The sequence below is a fragment of the Myotis nattereri genome (assembly GCF_964212035.1).
Source record: "Myotis nattereri genome assembly, chromosome: 3".
NCBI lineage: Eukaryota > Metazoa > Chordata > Mammalia > Chiroptera > Vespertilionidae > Myotis > Myotis nattereri.
Genome location: NC_138077.1, coordinates 43,686,073 through 43,702,881, shown reverse-complemented (window position 1 = coordinate 43,702,881; position 16,809 = coordinate 43,686,073). Strand labels below are relative to the sequence as shown.

Genomic DNA, 16,809 nt, shown 5'->3' with positions numbered 1-16,809 from the left:
TCATGTACAAGATTTTTTTTTTCTGTAAGCTTCTCTTGAAGAACTTTATAGAATAGATGTTCAATTAATATTAGTCAACAGCAAAATATCTCATGAAAATGTACCTGCACACCATATCCCATCCCATTTTCTGTAGTGAGTCCAACATGCAATGCCATCTCTTTTCCAGTTTCCTGGGCCACCAGAACCATCACAGTTAGCATACCAGCTATCACCTCTGCGAGTCAAGAGAGCAGCAGAGAAAGCCTGGCTAGAAAAGATGGCTGTGATAACCATCTATATATATAAAAACCTAAGCGACCAAATGACCCAACAACCAGTCCACCAGTCACTATGATGTGCACTGACCAACAGGGGACAGATGCTCAACACACAGGACTGGGCTCCCTCCTGTCTGGATTGGGCTGGCAGGGATGGGGCATGTGGGGATCGGGCCAAAACCAGCTATCTGACATCTCCTAAGGGGTCCCGGATTGTGAGAGGGCACAGGCCAGGCCGAGGAACCCCACTGGTGCATGAATCCGTGCACCAGGCCTCTAGTATGGTAAAAGTGCATGTCAGTGAGAACATGATCATCTTTACAACTGGCACCAGCATTCCTCTTAGGTTCTGTGTATGAAAAACTTGAAAAAATATTTGGAGGAGAAGACCCAAGGGGCATAAACAGCAGGTGATGGGAATAAAAATACAGAGAATTATACAGGAATTTGGGAGTGAGCCTACTTAAATTCGTGAGGAATTTAGTAGGCTGACAAAATACTTAAGAGAGAAAGGATGTCTAATATGTGATTTAAGTTGTTCAAAATGTAAGCCTTTTCCAATGTCCCAAATCTTTAGTAAAGTCTGTTGACATTCACCCTGACTTTGCATATGTGTTTTTGTTTTCTTAGAAATCAAAGAAAGGAAGGTGCTGAACTTCATGGCAGGTGTGGGGGCCAAGAATTTTAGGAAGGCAGAGCCAGAGTGGCTATCTAATCTAATAAAAGAGAAACATGCAAATTGACTATACCTTCGCTATGCCCCAAGCCACGCCCACAAGCCAATCAGAGTGACTATATGCAAATTAACCCAACCAAGTTGGCAGCCGGCAGCCACAGAGCTGGAGCAAGCAGGAGGCGTGGTTGCCCCAGTGAAGGAGGAAGCCAAGGCAACAAACTTTCAATTATAGAAGATAAATAGACCCCAGATACCTGCTTCCAGCCAGCCTTCACTGGGAGCTTGGGTGGCTTGGGGCCATGGCCAGCCTGCAAACAGCCATCAGCCCCTCACCCAGGCTGGCTAGGCACCCCAGCGGGGACCCCCACCCTGAAGGGGCTGTGGCCAGCCTGCAAACAGCCATCAGCCACTCATCCAGGCTGGCCAGGCACCCCAGCAGGACCCCCCTCCCTGAAGGGGGTGTGACCAGCCTGAAAACGGCCCTCAGTCCCTCACCCAGGCTGGCCAGGCACCCCAGGGGGGACCACCACCCTGAAGGGGCTGAGGCCAGCCTGCAAACAGCCATCAGCCACTCACCCAGGCTGGCCAGGCACCCCAGCGGGACCCCCACCCTGATCTGGGACACCCTTCAAGGCAAACCAGCTGGCCTCCACCCATGCACCAGGCCTCTAGCCTATATAATAAAAGGGTAATATGCAAATTGACCCTAATAGCAGAACGACTGGGAATGACTGGTCACTATGACACACACTGACCATCAGGGGGCAGATGCTCAATGCAAGAGCTGCCCCTGGTGGTCAGTGCGCTCCCACAGGGGGAGCTCTGCTCAGTCACAAACCAGGCTGACAGCTGCCAGTACAGCGGTGGTGGGACCCTCTCCCACCTCCTCAGCAGCGCTAAGGATGTCTAACTGCAGCTTAGGCCTGCTCCCCGCTGGCAAGTGGGCATCCCCCAAGGGCTCCCGGGCTGCCAGAGGGATGTCTGACTGCCAGCTTAGGCCCAATCCCCCAGGGAGCGGGCCTAAGCGAGCAGGTGGTTATCCCCTGAGGGGTCCCAGACTTCAAGAGGGCACAATCTGAGGGACTCCCCCCCCCCCAAGCACAAATTTTTGTGCACCAAGCCTCTAGTGAAATTTTAAATCTCCAGGAATTCACAGGAGTGTTAGGACATTGGACTTTCCATAGGGTGTGTAATTTCAAGCCAATTTTATCTAAATTTTAGGGGGCAGGGAAACCTCTGTTGGAATATAGTCTACATAGGCAGTTTCTCAAAAAACATCTAAGGATATATTTCCTCAAATATGTATAGACTACCATCCCTGGAAGCTAATGAGGTTAACCTAACTTCCAGCGAAGGCTAGACACATCACTAAACGTTTCCAATTGCATAATCTTCCTCTAGAGCAGGGGTCCTCAAACTATGGCCCATGGGCCACATGCAAATACAAATATTGTATTTGTTCCCATTTTGTTTTTTTACTTCAAAATAAGATATGTGCACTGTGCATAGGAATTTGTTCATAGTTATTTTTTTAAACTATAGTCCGGCCCTCCAATGGTCTGAGGGACAGTTAACTGGCCTCCTGTTTAAAAAGTTTGAGGACCCCTGCTCTAGAGCTATTCTATTACCTTCAGATTCATGTTTATAGTGATCCCTCTAGACCAGCCGTGGGCTGCTTTTATTATTATAGATTATTTAGAAAGTGATTATCCTGACTATCCATTTATAATATGCTAGATCAGGGGTCCTCAAACTACGGCCCGTGGGCCGGATCCGGCCCGTTTGAAATGAATAAAACTAAAAAAAAAAAAAGACCGTACCCTTTTATGTAATGATGTTTACTTTGAATTTATATTAGTTCACACAAACACTCCATCCATGCTTTTGTTCTGGCCTTCCGGTCCAGTTTAAGAACCCATGGTGGCCCTCGAGTCAAAAAGTTTGCCCACCCCTGCTCTAGACCATGAAGAATTTACACTTTAATGATTGTGAAATTACAGGTTTCTCCCCAAATATGCCATTTATCATTTACTTTTATAGAGAAAGTTATATTATAACTAGAGGCCTGATGCACAAAATTCATGCAAGGGGCTTGGCTCTCGCAGCCCCAGCTTCGTCTGGAAGCTTGTCTGGAAGGTCATTTGGCTGTCTGGTCTAATTAGCATATTATGCTTTTATTATTATAGATTATTTAGAAAGTGATTATCCTGACTATCCATTTATAATATGCTAGATCAGGGGTCCTCAAACTACGGCCCGCGGGCCACATGCAAATACAAACATTGTATTTGTTCCCAGTTTGTTTTTTTACTTCAAAATAAGATATGTGCAGTGTGCAAAGGAATTTGTTCATAGTTTTTTTTTAAACTGTAGTCCGGCCCTCCAACGGTCTGAGGGACAGTGAACTGGCCCCCTTAAAAAGATTGAGGACCCCTGTGCTAGATCTTCATATATATGTTGACTCTGACTGACAAAAATTAACTTTTGTGTACTGAACTTGCCAAACAATGCCATCAGAAAGCCAAGGTCCAGAACGTGCTGTCCATTATTTGATAGCAGTCTTTGACAGTATCCTATATAATAAAAGCCTAATATGCAAATCAACTGAATGGTGGAACAACCGGTCACTATGACACGCACTTACCACCAGGGGGAAGATGCTCAACACAGGAGCTGCCCCCAGGCCGCAGGCCCCAGGCCAGCCAAGGCAGGTGCCAGTGGGGGCCCCCCGATCACCCCACCCATCACCTCACAGATCAGCCCTGATCGCCAGCCAGGCCTAGGGACCCTACTCATGCATGAATTTTGTGCACCAGGCCTCTAGTCTAAGCTATAAATGCAGGTTTGGTTGAGCCCCAGGTAATGCTGTTCTTTTAATCATCAGATCAAAATCATGAGGTAGAAAGAGTATTGAGCTTTAAGATGCCAAAGATTGACAATCAAGAGTTGTTAGACCAAAAAAGAATAAGGGGGAGAATAAACTTAGCCTTTAAAGTGTCCTCTTCATACAAAAACCTGTCAGTGATTCCAGTACAGTACTTAAAGGAACCAGGAAAGGGAATACCTCCATCTGGTGGTGAGGAATGAGATATGATATGGCAGATCTATTTATTTATTATTTCTTAAAAATAAATCCTTATTGTTGAAAGTATTACATATGTCCCCTTTTTCCCTCCTATTTATTTTTTAATTCTAGAGAAAATAAACCTCTTGATATTTAGCTTATGGGTATATGGGTTAGGGAAACTTAAAGAGAACATCCTGAAGATTGAAACCTATTAAAAAAGTGAATTTCCAAAAAGAAGTTCTCTCTTGTGAAGAGGGAACAGGACGTGTGGGAAGACAGCAGGTACTGATTAATCATGCTTTCCCCAAAGGTATCATGTGACTGGTAGATGTTAATTTTGGAGTTCCATCACATACACTTAGAATCTTTATGTAATAAGAGTTCCAACTGGCACTTAATCTGCATCTCAGACATGTGTGGGCATATGTGAAGCCAATTTGACAGAGACCGAGGAGCCTCTGAGAGAAAACAGTCATGCAGGAAGGACTCCTGCTTTAACTTGACCTATAAAAAAGCCACCGTCACTGGGGAGGAGCGGCACTTTCCACTGTTTCACTAAAATACCTGTAAGATGTTGCCATAACCAGCACTGCCCCATTGCTTTTAACAAAGTGTAAGCCAACAGGGAAAGGAAGAGTTCGTTGTGTAAACAGGACAATGTGCAGCTTTGGAATCCTGTAAAGTCCAGAGCTTCAGTTACAGCAGGAAATAACAACTCCCATGGGTGGTGGCGGTGCCCTAAGGATACGGGGGCACCTGGTAGATGCCAGCCGGGGACCACAGTCCTTTAGAAGAAAGCAGTGCTATCCAATAAAGGAACACCTGGCAGATGCTAGGCGGGGACTGCTGTGTCCAGCCAGAGCCAGTGGAAAGCAGAGCAGATGCTGTTCATTTGAGGCTGACACCCTACTCTTTAAGGGGATTTCTCCCAAATGCATGTGGAGAATGGAAGGAGGGAGTAGGGGGTGCCTCAAGATACTTACATCCCCTGTGAACAGATAAGAGAAAAATCCAGTAAAACCTAGGTTATCACCATTAATGGGATCCTCTTTATGTCCCAGATCAGGCTTGGGACATAAAGAGGACATTTAGGTTTTTGACTTCTCCAGCCTTCCACTTATTCAGTCAATAGCATTGAAGTTCTTGCACCCAAGCCTTGCTTCTTTTCTCTCCCATAATATAGGTGTCAAAATGAAGTTGAGTTAACAGGAGAATGGATCAACAACATGTGGGTATATCCATTCAACAGAACATTATTCAGTCATATAAAGGAATGAAGTTCTGACGCATGTTACAACATAGATGAATCTTAAAAACATTCTAAGTGAAACAAAGTTAAATGAAGGATCTAGAATAGGTAAATTCATCAAGCAGAAAGTAGAACAGAGATTAGCAGGGGCCGTGGAGAGGAGGGAATGAGAAATTATTGCTTAATGAGGTGATGAAAAATTTTGGAAACAGATCAATAGTTTCACAACATTGTGAATGTAATTAATGCTCCTGAATTGTATGGTTAAAATGGAAAATTTTATATTATATACTAGAGGCCCAGCACACAAAATTTGTGCACGGGGGGGGGGGAGGGGGTCCAATCCGGGACCCCTTGGTAGATGTCTGACTGCCGATTTAGGTCTGATCTCGGGGATCAGGCCTAAACTGGCAGTCGGGCATCCCTCTCACAATCCTGGACTGCTGGCTCCTAATCACTCACCTGCCTACCTGCCTGGTTGCCCCTAACTGCCCCCTTCCTGTTGGCCTAGTCACTCCTAACTAACCCCCCCTACTGGCCTGGTCACCTCTTATTGTCCCCCCTGCCAGCCTGGTTGCCCCTATCTGCCCCCTTCCTGCTGGCCTAGTTGCCCCTCACTGCCCCCCCCTGCCAGCCTAATCGCCCCCAACTGCCCCCTCTGCCAGCCTGGTTGCCCCCAGCTGCAACCCCCCCACTGGCCTGGTCACCCCTAACTCCCTCCCCCTCCAGCCTGGTCACCTCTTACTACCCCCCCCCATGCCAGCCTGGTTGCCCCCAACTCCTCTCCCCGCCGGCCTGGTCACCCCACACAGCCTGCTGTTCAGTCATTTGGTCATCCCTCAATAACCCCCTGCCAGCCTGGTCATAGGCAGCCAGCTTGTGATGGCATGAGAGTTAATTTGCATATTACCTCTTTATTATATAGGATATTTTACCTCAAAGTAAAAAAAGAATGAGTTCCAGCCTCTCTTGAGGAATAAAGAAGCAGGATTTCAGGGGGCTAAGTAGCAGGAAATCATAGATTCTGAGTCAGTAAAGACTTAGATGTGGTAAGCCCAACTCTTGATTGGCACAGAGTCCTGTTTCCTGCCTCCCACGTAAGGGCCCACTTCCAGCCTAAGCACCTACTTGCTCAGGACGAGACTACTTTTTGTTTGTTTGTTTGTTAATCCTCACCCAAGGATATTTTTCCGTTGATTTTTAGAGAGTGGAAAGGAGAGGGAGAGATAGAGAGAAACATCGATTGGCTGCCTCCTACATGCACCCCAGCCAAGGACAGGGAACCTGCAGCCAAGGTACAGGACCTTGACCGGAATTGAACCCAGGGTCCTTTAGTCCACAGGCTGATGCTCTATCCACTGAGCCAAATGGCTAGGGAATGACAAGACTACTCTTGAGGCAGCACAGTTTTACAGTGAATTTAGTGCCTCTGCAGCTCCCCTGAATTAATGGTGGTCGTAGTGGCACTCAAAAGGAAATCAGAATGATGCAAAGGCAGAGGGTGGTGGAGAGCTTAGAAGCAGGGCACACGGTCCATCTGGCAGCTGGGATGTGGGACCAGGCTAAAATGGTTTCTAAAGACCGATATAAAATGTAATTGAATACCAGAAGCAATAAGTGTCTACTTGGAGAAATGGGTTATTGCTTAAGAATGAAGCAATAGCTGTGGCAGAATCTAATATTATACTGAAATTGGTTGCTTTGTTCGTTTGTGCTATATATGCTGCGTCTTCACACATGTGCCACTGATGCGAAACAGATGAATGAAGCATTTTCTCTTAGGCTGGGGCAGTGCTCTGGACTGACAGTTTTGGTGGGAGGTGGAAACGATGGCCAACAACCATTGATTAATAACTGATGCTGATAAGATTTTGTCAGCAGGCAGGAGGAGGTGAGGCCTCAGGTGCAAGACTCCTACAGCAAAGCAAAACCATGTGCAAATAACCAGCTCTTCTCCACGAGGGTGGCATAATGTCAACGTACAATGAATATTCCCTACTGCCATCTTATCCATCTCAGGAGGTCATCAGAAAAAGTACCCAGAATGTAACAACCCAAAGGAGGCTTAATTTCTGTAGCTTTGTGGGAGGTTCTCTACAGTTTACAAATCATTTGCACTTTTATTGTCTTGGTCCTCAACAAAACTCCACCAGGATGGGAAGATATGATTATCTTTATTGTTTAGATGAGTAAGCCGATGTCTAGAGAATGTAGTGAGTTATCCAGGATCATAGGACAGGGTTTTAGACTCAGGGCCTAATTCTAGAAACTAGCAAGGATAGCAGATTTCGGGGCTCTTTAAGGAGAAGTACAATTTTATGTTGGGAGAAAAATGTGGAAGAATTAATGAATATTAAAAGATATCCAATGTAACAAGTTTTTCTTCTCTCTTCCTTCCCTTCCCCTCCCTTTCTTCTTCCTTTCATATTCTTGCTCCAAAAGAACCTTTTCTTTTCTGATCTCATCTGTGCTATATATGCTGCATCTTCACACATTTAGCACTGCATGTGCTGATAAAAGTGAGTTTGTACAAGTGAGGACACCGACTGTGGGTGCTGCGTTGCACCATACTGTGCTTGGCACATGTTGGGGGCTTAAAACATGTTGCACTGGTAAGAAGTGATATTCTGGGAGCACTCAAGTAAAATCTGCTTAGAAATTAAAGTTTTCCAAGTATATACAGTTATACTGTCTCAACAGCTTGTGACTTAGCATGCTCGTAAAAACTGCTTTTCAAAATTGTGGTATGCATAGTTTTATAGTCACTGTGTAGTAAAGGAAGCAAAGCTGGGGTTGCAACCATACCCTACGCTGGAAAGATTTTCTAAAGTGCTCACTCTTGTTCCCTTTCATTTCACAAAAGGCCCTAAGATTTTTTTCTGAGCACTAACAGCTATTTGACAGATTTCTTAACCACGCCCCACACCTACACGTAATTGGATAGGCAATAGTTGTAATCGTTTTAAGGGAGTTTACTTGAATGCATATAAAAGAACAGAGGCTGAAACCGGTTTGGCTCAGTGGATAGAGCGTTGGCCTGCAGACTGAAAGGTCCCAGGTTTGATTCCGGTCAAGGGCATGTACCTGGGTTGCGGGTGGGAGATGTGCAGGAGGCAGCTGATCGATGTTTCTGACTCTCTATCTCTCTCCCTTCCTCTCTGTAAAAAATCAATAAAAAAAAATAAAAAAAAGGAACAGAGGAAATGGTATGAAGTCAATCTCTTACATCCTCTTATTTTCTCTAAGACAGTGGTTCTCAACCTTCCTAATGTCGCGGCCCTTTAATACAGTTCCTCATGTTGTGGTGACCCCCAATTTCATTGTTACAAATTGAACATAATTAAAGCATAGTGATTAATCACAAAACCAATATGTAATTATATATGCATTTTCCGATGGTCTTAGGTGACCCCTGTGAAAGGGTCGTTCGACCCCCAAAGGGGTCGTGACCCACAGGTTGAGAACCGCTGCTCTAAGATCAAACACTTTTCTTCCATAGTAATTCCTTAGAAACACTAAAAAACTATAGGGGCAAGCCTGATTAAATATTTAAAGACACAGTTGTGGGAAGAGCTAAGTTTGTGGCTCCATAGAAAGTATGTTGGAACTTTGGGCAGGATAAGAGTCTCTGGCTTATCTTTTCGTGGGAACTGCCAGAAGCCCTGTGACTTTATTAAGAAATTCGCAATGTCTGGTGGGCAGAGTATCTCTATGTCTGTCAGATACCTGAGAAGCACATACTCTGAGCCTTGGGTAGGGGCGGGTAGTAAAACATATTGGAGGACTTGTTTAACCTCCAGGATGATGCCCCTCCCGGTCCAGTATTCTTTCTAACACAGACTTTCCTGGTATGTAAATGCATCCCCCACTGCAGATGGGGGGGTGACGAGGAATAGATTGAAACACCGATTGGTAATAAGATGTCTTCTCTGAGAATGAATTTTTTTTTAATTGATTTTTTACAGAGAGGAAGGGAGAGGGATAGAGAGTTAGAAACATCGATGAGTGAGAAACATCGATCGGCTGCCTCCTGCCTACTGGGGATGTGCCCGCAACCAAGGTATCTGCCCTTGCCCGGAATCGAACCTGGGACCCTTCAGTCCGCAGGCCAACGCTCTATCCACTGAGCCAAACCGGTTAGGGCGAGAATGAATCTTTGAAATGATACTGGAAAATAATGTGGAGATGGAATTCATCTTACAAAAATTCACTTAGAAGCACAGTACCATGAGTGAGACAAAGCTATATGATAAGAAATTAGGTAATACTGTTGTGAAATCCTACAGGCATAAAGTTATAACTTAGGATCTTCACACTTATTTCAAAATCCATAGTTTCACCCTATTTTACTCCTTTTGCTATTACCCGGGTCTGGGGTGAGGACCTCACATACACTTATCTCCGTCCACTCCCTAACCATGTTGATAGAGGTTGGACCACCAATCCTTAGGACATCTGTAGCATTTTCATTTAACAGTGACAAATTCTTCCCTTCTCTGCACCTATCAAGAGGTGATGTCTATTTCTCCATCTGGGTTGGTCTGTGACTTGCTTAGCCAAGGAGGCATTAGCACGCATGATACACACACAGGCTTCAAACTCACTTGTGCATTGGGCTTGCCCCTTGCTGCCTTTGTCACCCCGAGAACACCGTGTGAACAGGCCCAAGCTAGCCTGCCGCAGGGTAAGAGGCCACGTGGAGAACTGAGGCCTCTAGCGAATAGCCAACCAGTCGTCAGACTTGAGAATGAGGCCGTCAGGAACCTGCCAGCCTCCCAGCCGACCTTGCAACGGACGGCAGACATGTGAGTGAGTCCAAAGCTGGCAGAAGAACTGCCTAGCCCAAATTCCTGATCCACAAAATCGTGAGCTAAACAAAAGCTTACTGTTTTAAGCCATAAGCTTTAGAATGGCTTGTAATGCAGTAAAAGCTAACAGGCACATTAAATGATATTTTATTTGGTGCTACTAAGTGGCATGTAAAGTTGGAGAAAAGGCTCTCTCTGGGCCTGATTCTACCATGGGCTCTTTCTGGCATTTAACTTCCCTCCTCTGTACTGTATTTTTTCTTCTTCAAAGACAGTAATACGTTCATGAAGTTCAGTAGTAATTCTAATTTGCATATGTGTACATTACACTTTTCATATCTTCTTTTCCTCTTTTCTCCTCAACAGTTTCACCAGAACCCATTATGAAGACCAGATTCTGATATACATTCTTTTCAAATGAGAGAATACTATATGTGCTCAAGAAACTCCAAAAGGTCACATGTATGAGCATCACAGTGACTGTTTCACAATGAATGGAGTTATATAATTGCTATAAGAATCAGAATGGCTCTCTTCTAAGAACTACTTTTTCCTCACTGAGAGCTCCTTGTCTGTTTGTTCAGTAATAGTACCTGGTAGAAAGTTGCCAAACTTACCTGAGACTTGAAGTAAGTTTCTTGTGGGGTGGCAAGAACATCTGCAGACGCGATGTCCAAATGCATGAGTGTCTGCCGGAAAGAAGGTCGGTTGCGAGGTTTACTTTGCCTAAATGTAGAAAAAGGCAGCTTGTGCATTTCAGAAGGTATGTCCAGGAGGATAAAGATTATTCTACTCTAATAAAAATGAAAGCCTTTTTGACTCTATGCATGGCTGTATCTCAGTGTTGATGAAATGAACATCAGTGACCTGTTTGATAATAATCCCTTAGGACTGGTAAAGTAATAATAGCTATTATTTACTAAGGCCTATTATTTCAACATGTACTAAACTCTTTACTTATCAATCGTTCCAAGGCTCCTGGTTTTTATCCTACCAGGCGATTCACTCCCAATACACATTAGAGACTTCCCTGCAGCTCTGAAGAAGTTTTAAGTATGGTTTTGAGGAGGAAGGTAAAATAGAATATTGGGAGAAATATATTCCTTACCATGTCTGTTTCATAAGGATTTTGAATCCATCAGGGCAAGTGGAAGGAACTGGAAGATGTAGGCTATTGCTTCCAACACCCCAGATAATGGCCGAGGAGTCTACATCTTTATAAGGGATCTCTCCTGTCAGCAATTCCCAAAGCACCACACCAAAGGACCTGCAGTAGTACCAAGAACATGCATAGAAGACGTTTCAGGAAGGCTGGCTTGTATTTTAGTTCTTTATTCATTTTAAAAAAAAACATATTTTTATTGATTTCAGAGAGGAAGGGAGAGGGAGAGAGAGATAGAAACATCAATGATGAGAGAGAATCATTGATTGGCTGCCTCCTGCACACCCCCCACTGGGGATCGAGCCCACAACCCCGGGCATGTACCCTTGACTAGAATCGAACCTGGGACCCTTTGGTCCGCAGGCTGACGCTCCATCTACTGAGCCAAACTAGCCAGGGCTCTTCATTCATTTTAAAAAAAATATATTTTATTGATTTTTTACAGAGAGGAAGGGAGAGAGATAGAGAGTCAGAAACATCGATAAGAGAGAAACATCGATCAGCCGCCTCCTGCACATTCTCCACTGGGGATGTGCCCGCAACCCAGGTACATGCCCTTGACCGGAATCGAACCTGGGACCTTTCAGTCTGCAGGCCGACACTCTATCCACTGAGCCAAACCGGTTTCGGCTCTTTATTCATTTTTAATTGAATGTGTACCCAGTTTTAAAATTCTAATACTGCTACAAGAAAAATGGAAACAGCCAGGAAAACTCTAAGAAAGAAAGTCACTGAGAGGTAACCAGCACTACCGATATTAAGACATTTTATAAGGCTTCAGTGATTAACTCTGGTGCATGAACAGACAGCTACACTAATGAAATGGAAGAGAAATCTAGAAATAGACCAACTACATAGAGGGATTGCATATATGATAAAAGTGACATCTCCAACCAGTGGGGGAAATTGATTATTTAATAGATGCTGTTTGGACAACTAGGGAGAAAATGAAATTTATATGTTATCTTACATAAAGATGAATTCCTAATGAATCAAAGATTTAGTTATAACAATGAAACTAGATTTCCTGAAAAAATACATGGGAATTAAAAATAACCTTAAAGTGGTGAAGGATTTTCTGATTATGAAATCCAGAAGCCATAAAAGGAGAGAATGATAAGCTAAACTGCATTAAAAAAAAAATCTGGCATGGAAAAAAACTCTAAGCAAAATAACAAAATGTGAAAAGTAGTTATAATTCATATACACAAAAGGCTAATCTTCTTAATATATAACATATTCATAAATTGATAAGAATGAAGATCAGAAAGCTTAGCAAAGGATAAAAATAGTTCACAAATAAGAAATTACAAATGGTTTGTAAACATGAAAAAATGCACAACCTTACTTATAAGAAGAGGAATACAAATTAAAATTGCTCCAAATATACTTTTTTTAAAAACCTACATGGTTGGCAAACATCCAAAAGTTTAACTTTGTTGGTGAGGCTGAGAAAACACTCTTACACATTTCTGTTGGGAACATAAATTGGCATAATTCCTAAGGAGGACACATTCATAATAATTACCCAAATTACCAGTCACTCTACATTTCTTCTTTTTCTTACTCTGATGTTACATGCAATTTTAATATATGCTATTATTTTAGCCTAAAAGTTATTAGTAGTCCATTTTACGAATGGAAAAAAGCAGCTACAGGGAAATAGACTGTTAATAGCAAAGATTTGGAGGAAAAAGTGATAAAGATTCTAAAAAGGTCACCACCAACAAAAAAGCATAGCCCATAGAGGTGTTTATAAAAGAGTAAATAGCACTATACAACTCAAATATGTCTAACTATTCACATCAGTAGGTCACAGATATACATGATGGTCTGAGTCACCAAAACAGGTAAACTTTGTTCAAAGTATTTTATTTAAGAAGGTGAGAATTATGTAATGTAAAGTCCAGGAAGACTTTTGTACTAAATGGTTATTTAAAGTAAACGTTCCATTTTCCAGAAAGTTTAGCATATTCTTTGAAGGTCCTTAAAACTGATGCTTTACTGAATCATCGTAATTCTATCCCAACCCTTCTTACCATCGTATTGGGTAAAATGGGACTGCAACCAACCAGAAGAGAGTAACACTGAAGACTACTTGAGGAAAGTAGAAGTGTGGATGGAGGAACATGCTGACAGGGTGAAAGTGGGGAAAGGTTTACCAGTTGGTACAGATGGTGCTGCTCACCATATATCGACTTTTTCAGAGACAGGCTCATTTCGTATCACTTCTGGCGCCATCCACGCGACTGTGCCAGCAAAGGACATCTTGGTACTTTTATCGCTGAGTTCCTTAGAGGTACCAAAATCTGAAATTTTTACTGCATCTGTGTGAGTCACTAAAACACTTTGAAAAGAAATAAGAGAATATTCAGATCATTAGTACTAATAGAAAACATGACTCAAATTGGCAACTGAAGACTTCGCTGCCCCCTACCTTGCAGAATTCAGCTTACCAGCTTCAATATTACTAGGACATTAGCGATACACTAGAAACAGCACCATTCATACTTGTGAGGCAGCATAGCATAGAGGGCTTTAAATATATATATAGATGTTTTTTAGAAAGAGAGGAAGGAAAAGGGAGAGAAAGAGAAACATCGATTGGTTGCCTCCTTTACACACCCCACCTGGGGACCGAACCTACAACCCGGGCCTGTGCCCTGACTGAAATAGAACCGGTGACCTTCTGGTGCAAGGGATTATGCTCAACCAACTGAGCCACACTGGCCAGGGCCATAGTGGGCTTTTACATCTGGTTTTATCCTGCCTTCAGCATTGTGTGAGCTTTGCCAATTTATGTAATTCTTCCATGCCATTTTTCTCATCTATGAGATGGAGACAATTCAGTTCACAATATCTTATCCACAATTTAAAAATGCAAAAAGATGTAAAAACAGTGTATAAATATTTTTTTCATATGCATAAAGCAAATACACTTTATTTATCCCACTTTGTGTGCCTACCATAGGTTTCGCTATAGATATATGAATGTGGCTGATTATAGGGTGCTGGCCCAGGCTTTGCTGGGGATGTAAGGTAATGAATGCACTGTTCCTGAAATCATCTGACTCCCAGAGTTTTGGATAAGGAATACGGGCCTGTAATAATGCCTCATGAAATTTTGTTTGAATTAAATGAGATAAGTAAAGCACACATGCTCAATAAATATTGGTTTCTACTCTGCCAGTCTCAGACAACCCACTAAGAAAACACTTCTTTCAAAACACTGTTGAAATGATGGCCAACTAAAATCATGCCTGGGACCATGGTACTAGGAAGTCGTATCCTGGGATTCCACTAACAATGAGGAAAAGCAGGAATAAATCTAAGCTTAAGTAGATTCAGACAACTCATGTTTTAGTTTTCATAATAGTTATCTGAAATGTGACCTGGGCAAACTGCTTTTGCCAGCTTTAAAGATGAATATAACCTGGGACTAATACAACATAGTAACATCCTCACGCACTAGACGGAGTTCACTTGAAACAGCCTGTTTAGAACTTAAGAATGTCAATGAGTTAGGGTTTCAGAGGCTTACTGATCTAGAGACCTATTTTTAACAATAAAAAGGCTTAATACTCCAGCAGTATCAGAATCAAGGAGGTGAGAAAATAGGAAACTTCTTAGTCTATCTCCTCCCTTCTTTGCTTGAACCAGGACTTCACATTTGCCCCGTCCCTGCCAATGTGAAATAGCTATTTACCAAATAGCTCAGTGCTTACAATTGCTTTAGAATACCTTCATCCACATCCATGCCCTGGTTTTTCACCTGCTATGTAAAATTCACATAATTTAGGAATTTTGATTTAATGGTGCTAGTGTTGGTGGAAATGCATAAAGATGAAAGTATCATGGGCTATTTGCGATAATTGGAGAATTGATGGTATCATAAACCATGAGTGTCAGAAAAGGCAATAAACCCCTAGAGGAAAAAAAAACAGAAACTTCCCTTTCTGCCTCTTATGCGTTGCTCGTTATAGGACACTAGAGGTCTGGTGCATGAAATTCCTGCACAGGTAGGGTCCCTAGGCCTGGCTGGCCATGAGGGCCGACCTGTGGGGTGACCAGCTGAGTAACTGCCCCGCCAGTTGGGGCCTGTGGGCTGGGGCAGCTCCTGCATTGAGCATCTGCCCCCTGGTGGTCAGTGTATGTCATAGCGACTGGTTGTTGGTCGATTTGCATATTAAGGTTTTATATAGATAGATGACGAGAGGGAATGGACATGGGAGGGGACAAGAGAAGATATGATTTTGAAACTTTTGTGAAATCTCTGAGACAAAGGTCATACAGACTAAAGACTTAATGTGGGTAACAAAATCTCTCTTTACAGCAAGCCAGACTGATCTTTGTTTCTTCAAAATTGTCTTGGAACCCAAAGAGGCCAAGGCTGCAGGGGTTCAGGGTGGTACTGATAACAGAGGGAATGCTTACTGGGTAACCAACTTACTCTAATCTTTAAGTGACAGCAGTTAAAGAGAGCAGTGTGTGATTGTTATGTATTCTACATATTCCTGCTTCCTTTTCTACAATTAATTCTCAAGGAGAATAAGGTGATTCAAAAGCAGACCATTCAAAGAGGCCTTTGGCAAGTATTTTATGTGTATGCAGTGGGTGACAAAAGCATCCATATAGACAGAAGGAATGAACACTATATAATAAAGTTATTTGCAAGTAAATCAAGAAGAAGGTTGTTCAGTGAGCTAACAATGGTGATAAACATTATTGAGAACTATGGTGATAAATGTGGCTGGTCTTTGAAGTTTATAATCAAGACTGATTTATATCTTCCATGGAGAAGAGGCAGGATTCCTTGTGAATCCCTCACCTTCACACGATGACTTAGGAAGCAGTGGTCTTTGGTTGAAAAGTTCTGGGTTCAAGTCCTAGCTCCATGACTTCGGGCTCTGAGCCCTAGTTTCTCTTATATAAAATAAAAATAATGATACTTGTCACATCTATCCCACACAGTTTTTGCCAAGATCAAAGCACATGTGATCATGGATATAAAAATATGTTGTAAACCATAAAAGCACATGCAAAAAAGATTAATCCTTTTCTGCTTCTCCAAACCAAAATGTGATGAGAAGTGATAAAAATGTTTAAAAATAGGAGCAACACTGAAATATACCATCTTATCAATTCATTTATGCAATTTGAGGAACTGATAAACACTCCTCTTAAAGTGGTTATTAGTAGCCAAGGAATCGTTTTGAAAACAGAGGTTACTAGAAACAGCTTTGCTTCTCTTAAATAATCAGTTTGTATTTTTCTTATGGACACTGTGAACCTTATAACTATTTCTTTCTTTCTTTGCTTAGACTTTAGGAAACTCAGCACCAAATATGGAGTCCACCTCTATACCACAGCGGTAGAGAATCCTATGGTATACATTTTGTGAACAAGCTTTAGTTCTAACATTTTTATTTACTCTTTGACTCTGTTTCTTATTCATTCACTTTCACCTGACTGTATTAAGTGCATTTCTGAAATTCACTTTTAAAAAGTGTTTTTCTGGAAACACACAGGAAAACAACAAGTCAAGCCTCCAAGTGAGGAAGTTTGGCATTAATTATTCAAAATGATT

At 42.5% G+C, this 16,809-nt stretch overlaps 1 protein-coding gene across 1 annotated transcript in view; it reads right to left on the bottom strand.

The window, feature by feature from the left end:
- Nucleotides 1–16,809, bottom strand: part of MAP3K13 (mitogen-activated protein kinase kinase kinase 13) — an 88,644-nt gene that overhangs the window by 15,988 nt on the left and 55,847 nt on the right. The window contains exons 5-7 of the mRNA XM_081086231.1: nucleotides 13,411–13,569; nucleotides 11,169–11,327; nucleotides 10,678–10,786 (exon numbers count right to left, since the gene is read on the bottom strand). Of these exons, the coding sequence (XP_080942357.1) occupies nucleotides 10,678–10,786; nucleotides 11,169–11,327; nucleotides 13,411–13,569 (427 nt within the window). The remainder of the gene's footprint in view (nucleotides 1–10,677; nucleotides 10,787–11,168; nucleotides 11,328–13,410; nucleotides 13,570–16,809) is intronic.